At 49.0% G+C, this 6,000-nt stretch overlaps 1 protein-coding gene across 4 annotated transcripts in view; it reads left to right on the top strand.

The window, feature by feature from the left end:
• The first annotated feature begins 608 nt into the window (after positions 1–608).
• Positions 609–6,000, top strand: part of EDARADD (EDAR associated via death domain) — a 62,170-nt gene continuing 56,778 nt past the window's right edge. For 3 of the 4 annotated variants that reach the window (XM_068547559.1, XM_068547560.1, XM_068547558.1), the window contains exon 1: positions 609–805. In XM_068547559.1, coding sequence (XP_068403660.1) covers positions 742–805 — 64 coding nt within the window. In that variant the 5' untranslated portion in view covers positions 609–741. Of the gene's footprint in view, positions 806–1,708; positions 1,910–6,000 lie in introns of those variants that run through there. The other variant, XM_068547561.1, reaches the window with a different exon arrangement.

Here is a 6,000-nt window from a genome sequence, read left to right as displayed (position 1 = left end):
TGGGATAGGGAGGGTGGGAGGGAGGGAGACACAAGAGGGAAGAGATATGGGGATATATGTATACGTATAACTGATTCACTTTGTTATAAAGCCGAAACTAACACACCATTGTAAAGCAATTATACTCCAATAAAGATGTTTAAAAAAATAATTGTTTTTAAATTAGTTTTTTGTAAATTAAAAAAAAAATTCCACTTGCATTACACTTCAGAGTTCACAAAGCACATGGGAAAAATAAGGTAATGAGGGCTTATGGTTGCAATTCATAAAAAGTAGGTACAAGGAAAGGGAATGAAAGGGAATAATATATATAGTCAATTTTCTTTTAAAAAATTAACGTTGAAGTGTGTTTCTGCCACCCATCTTCTATTTGATATAATAAGAGTGGGAGTGATAAGACAATTAATTCAGGGTTTTGAAAAGCAAACCAGCTTCAGAGCAACGCTTGAGCTTGTGTTGCCGACTTGCTATGTGGTTCCTGACAACCAACCTCAGAAATAATTCCATCATCATGGGAAGTACAGAAAGAACCACAAACCAAACCTCAAAATGGATGCTAAGAGAAAACACCGTTTAAAAAAATTTCCCTTCCTATCAGAAGGCAGACCAAAAGGAAGTTCATCCTCCCACCCACAAATTCCCCAGAGAGCTTTCCACCAGAAGGTCGACACCCAGCCGGACCCTCTTCTCTGAGCCTCTAGTTTCTTTCACGGCATATTAAGTGCCGATCTGGAGAGTGTCATGGGCCTCAGGACTACTAAACAGAGGGGGAGAGGCACAAAGCACGCCCGTGGTCGCCAAGAGGGTATGTACACACTTGCTGCTTTCCCGCATTTTTCGGAGCTGAGTTTTTAGCCAGAGGCTGCTCCTTCACGATAAATTGACTAAAAGCTATGTTATCTCTTTCAAATCAATTCCTCTCTTTCAATTCTTATGTGTGAAGACAAAGGTTATTTTAAACCCTTAAGAGATTACTATTAAATTTAAATTGCCTGTAACCATCGTATAGTAATAGATTTATGACTGATGATAGGTTTAGTTAAAATATAACAATCTTAAAAATATTCTTCGTGAAAGATTCCAATCTGTGCGCACGTAATTGGTATAAAATTAAAAAAATTAGACCTTGGCATTTCCGAGGGAGCCCTAAGCTATTTTTCTAGCGAGGCTGTGCGAGTGTGTATCAGGCTTCCTCTTTTCACTCCCTTTGTGTTGTAAGTACCCTGGAGGTCATGTAATAACCAATGCCAAAGAAAAATCAAAATAGAAATTATTAGCGTGTGCCATCATGCAGCGGCGTACTCTGCCTAAAGAGCAGGAAATGGTCTAACATCAGATCGCCGCCAGGCATCTCCGCCCAGGCCTGTGCGCGGAGGAGAGTTGCGGCCGGACTCAGGGCGAAAGGAGGGAGCCAGGAGAGCGACCCGCGACTGCAGCCGGCTTTTAAGGCTAATAATCGCTTCGCAGCAGGTCCCGGGCAGCACTCGCGCGAGCTCCGCGGCGGGACCTGCCGTGGGAGACCTGGGCGCAGGACTGGAAGGGCGCTCGCGGCGGTAGCTGGGGACCCCGGGGCACCCGGGGACTCTCCCCGCGCCCTGGCCCGCTGCACCCGGGCTCCGGCTCGCGCGTCTGGGGGCGGGGGGTGGAACCCGGACGCGCACGGCAGGGGCTTTGCTAATTGCCAAGCAGGAAGTGAGCGCCGGGAAGAGCGGCGGAGACAGGGGAGGAGCGGGCGGAGGAGGGGCGCGCGGAGCCGCCGAGGTTCGCTCCCCGCGCATCCGAAAGGCAGGGCAACCCAGCCCTGCAACCCGGCTCTCCTCCCCCGTCCCGCCGGCCGCCCGGCCCGGCTCGGGCGCCCGTCGGCCCCACCCCGTCCCCATGGCTTCTCCGGAGGACCCTGTGCGCGCGGGTAAGTTGACACCGCGCCGCACCCTCACCCGGAGCGCGGACCGCGGGTCGCTAGATCGCGAGGCGTCCGCGTCTGGGGCGGGGCTGTCGGGGCCGAACTCCCCGCGAGCCCCGAGGGGCGACCTGGGACCACCCTGGACCCTGGCGCCCGACCCGGGGCCGGACGGGGGACAGCGGCGGCGCCCGGTCCCGGAGGGCGAGGTGCGAGGCTCCCCCCGCGAGCGGCTACTGGTGGCGCCCGCCTCCGGCGGCCCCCTGGCCCCAGTCGCCCCCAAGCGTGTCTGAGACGCCCCTTCTCTCGCCCCAGCCTCTTTGTTCTGCACCGGGGATGCCAGGTTGAAACAAGCCCCTCAAACCTCTCTGGCAGAAAAGAGCACAAGGGGTGGATTTCTTTTTTCCTCCCGAGCTCTCCCTTTCTCCCCATTCAACGTGCCTTCTCATTTCTCCCCTTCTCTCCTCGTTTCACTTTTATTAAATGGTTTTGTTCTAAATATTGGCCCTCGGAGCTATTTCATAAACTAGTATCCACAAAACCAGGTGGCTGATCCCACCTGTAGAGGCCTTTGGTTAGAATGGCCTCTAGTTCTGTCGTTATCGTTAAATATTGTGTTTGCACCTGAAGCCAGAATCTAGAGTTTTCTTTAATCTCACTTGAATTGAAAAGCCGTGAAATACTGTCTGTACCTGAGACCAGGCTCTCGATTTTTCTTTAATTTCACTTGAATTGAAAATCTTCCTCAGATTTCACCTTTCAGGAATTCGCTGTCCTTGCTCTCCCATACCCTAGGCTGATCCTCAGCGAATGTTTGTCGAACACGCGAGTGAATGAATGATGTATCCCCCAGAGCACACTGGGGCTTTTTCTAGTTTTGTTGAGGCTGGAAAGGCTAGGGAGAGAACCAGATATCCAGAACCATAGATACCTGCTTAGAGACACGTGTTCCCTATTTTATTTCTTGGGCTTGGGCAGGGCCGGAGCTTGAATGTTTTATTGTTCATTTGAGGCTTGAGCAGTTAGGAGAATGAGAAAGTATCTGGAGGTGGGTCAGAAGATTGCTAACTTGGCATTGTGATGTTCTGCGTCTGGGAGAGTTTCCTGGAGATTTTAAGAAAGATCTAAATTCTTCTTCAAGTGGTGGTTCTTTAAGTGAGGAATGGTAAACATTTTATCCATGGGAGATGGAACATAAATAAATGGTTTGGATATCCTTCTCCTCCCCCATATTCATTGTTTGGAAAAACAGAAGGGGAAATTAAGGGAGAAATCCTACCCCTGCCCCCCAACTCTCACCTCCGCATCCACTTCCTCTTCTGAAAATGTAATTGGCAAGACGCCAAGAGGTGTTAAGCTAGATTTTACTAACAGTGGTTTCGCATCTCATTCAATGATGATGGTGAAGGAGATTCAAAAAGATCTTGATCGGGACCCACTGAATGGGGATACATATAAGGTCTGCTTGGGACCCCCAAAATCAATGGCACCAGAGGAGGTGGGTGCTGGGAAACACAGCTTCATGTATAAAAAGCCTCAGTGAGTCAAGAGTGTGATCAGGCCACCAGGGCAGCTAATAGGATCTTAGATGACAGTAATAGTACTACAGGATCTAGGAGTCCGGTGATGCTACTTAGCCTGTTTGGCCCAGCCAAGATGGAAGCTCACAACCTGGGACAAAGGGACTTGGAAATCCCAGCATATGTGGCGGGATGGGAGACCTGAGGATATGATGATAGGAGGGTGTCATTCGGAAAGAACCTGTCTCCTTGACTTTGAGAGGTAGAACCCAAACTTGTAGGTGGACTTTTGTTGGCTTCCTCCAAAGAGGGGAGAGACCTCCTGAGTAGAGATCTGCCTGTCACTTGCAGGGATGTTGAAGAACATCTCCAGGCATCTGAAAGAAACACTCATGTCCATTCCCACTCTGGAATTCTATCCATTAGATGAGGGTTCTTCCAGTTTAAAAAAAGATATATAGTATCTCCACACTTGCATATAGAAACAAAGGGTTGGACAGAAATATGACCCAAAAAATGACTTCCTCTTTCTAACATCTCATATCATTTCTGTAACCTCCAGGACACATCCCTTCCATTTCTGTAATGAAGCCACAAGTGGTGATAATGTGTAAAACTCGTTAACGTGGCATTTTCATGTCTCCACCCCAGACCCAGTTACCATGCTGTCTCACCAGATTTCCTGCACTCACCTCCCAACTGGTATTTCCACACACACTGTCACCTTCCACCAACCTGTTCACCTAAAAGTGGCCAGAGTGACCTTTTAAAAACAAATCAGATCTTGCCATTCCTCTACTCAGAAACCTGCGCTGACTTTCCAGTAAACCCTCAGTCCTTCAGTGGTGTCCATGCTCTGTACGTGGGCCTGTAGCTCTCCCTTCAGTCGGCAAGCCTGCTCTGTCTCTTCGTCTGCACTGCAGCCACCCTGCCTGCTCTGTTTCCTTGAGAGCCCTGGACCACCTGCCTCCTGGCCTTTGCACAAGTTGTCTCTGCCGCCTGGAAGCCTCCCTTCCCCTCCCCCCAACCCCTGCCGGTCCAGTTACCTCCTGCCCACCCTTCAGATTTCCGATCAAAACTGATGTAGATTCAGCTCCATGTCACACAACCTTGGTGCACCCTTCCAGCACCTGTCACCGTTTCTAGCTGTGAAGATTTCACCATTGTCTCTCTCCCCCATTAGACTATAAGTTCTTGGACAGAGGGCACATCTGTTTTGCTCGACCGTTTTTCTCCAACGCCTGGCCCAGTACCCAGCACATAGTAAGCCCTGGTTAAATACTTACCATCTCAGTAAATGAATGAAATATATAAAATATAACCACCTATGCATCAAACTGTGGGCAGAAAAAGCTCTTCCCATATTGGCATCTTAGGAACTGATTCAGTTAGATATGTTAACTGGGTTTACCTTGTAAAGGTTAAAAAAAAATAAAGCTGTTTGTATATCCACATGCATATAACAAAGGTGGGTATCTATTATTATACCGTATGAACTTAATTAAAAAAACAACCCTTTGCCCTGAGAAAATTTACACTGGCAGGAAAATAGTCATGCTGGTTACAGTGTAGCCATCTCATTCCGTCTCTACCACTAATAAACCGTCCATTGTGGAATGAGTCAGAATTGCCTGTTGAAAGTGAATAAAATCTGGTTCATGTTCATACAGATATTAAGGACAGAAACAAAGAAAGAGGCTTTGAAAGTCGGGAGAGTTGGGGAGATGGTACAGTTCATTGCTTCGTCGCAGTGAGCTAAGTGCCCTTGGCCACGGAGCGCATCAGCATATGTTCTGCCTTTGTTCATCCTCGGGGTATTGTTTGCACTGCACACAGAGCTGCTCTCTGGGAGCCCTGGCCCAGGACAGCCCCTTAGGTGGCATCTCACCCCTCATGCACCCCTCTGAGCCCTCCTCTGTGCTTGGATGGGTCTGAGGTGGCACCGTGTCCTTCTTGCAAACTCCAGTAGCACCGGGAGCAGAAACCAGGACTAAAGGGGGAACCACTTCGAGCAGCACCCTTATTTGAAAGGCTGGACCGGCCAGTTTGTTCACCACATCCACCAGAGAGTGCTGACAGGCTGCGGTTTTCCTTTCTTCCTTCTTCCCTTTCTCCTTCCCCGTCCCGTGGGTTTTTCCAATGCCCACTTCATTTCTTTCCCTTTCTTACAATGCCTCTAAGTTTTCTTCTCTCTACCCAAGTATTTCCCCCTTGTCTGCATTCCTCTTTCATCCCTTGGTTCATCTCTTCTCTCCCCTCGCCTCTCCCTCAGCTTGGCCATCATCCAGAGAAGTTGCTCTAGAGGTGCACCTTCTTGATCCCTGGTCCTTTCGCAGCTTGTTCAGCCCCTGCTCTGAGGTGCAGGGATGACAGAGCAGGGCTGCTGCCAAAGACAGAGAAGAAGGTAAACTTAGCAGCGTGTCAGCGCTGCTTGCCCTGAGAGCTTCTGTAATCCTGAATATGGTTAGGACTCTAGGGCTTCCTTAGAATCAGTAGTGAAAACAGCTGTAGGTCAAAAGAAAAGCTAGGGCACAAAAAATAATAACAGAGGAAAAATAAATGAACTCTGAAATCACCGAG

Source organism: Eschrichtius robustus, chromosome 7, assembly GCF_028021215.1.
Source record: "Eschrichtius robustus isolate mEscRob2 chromosome 7, mEscRob2.pri, whole genome shotgun sequence".
NCBI lineage: Eukaryota > Metazoa > Chordata > Mammalia > Artiodactyla > Eschrichtiidae > Eschrichtius > Eschrichtius robustus.
Note: the sequence above shows the minus strand (reverse complement) of the source record. Positions and strands in the feature narration are given on the sequence as shown.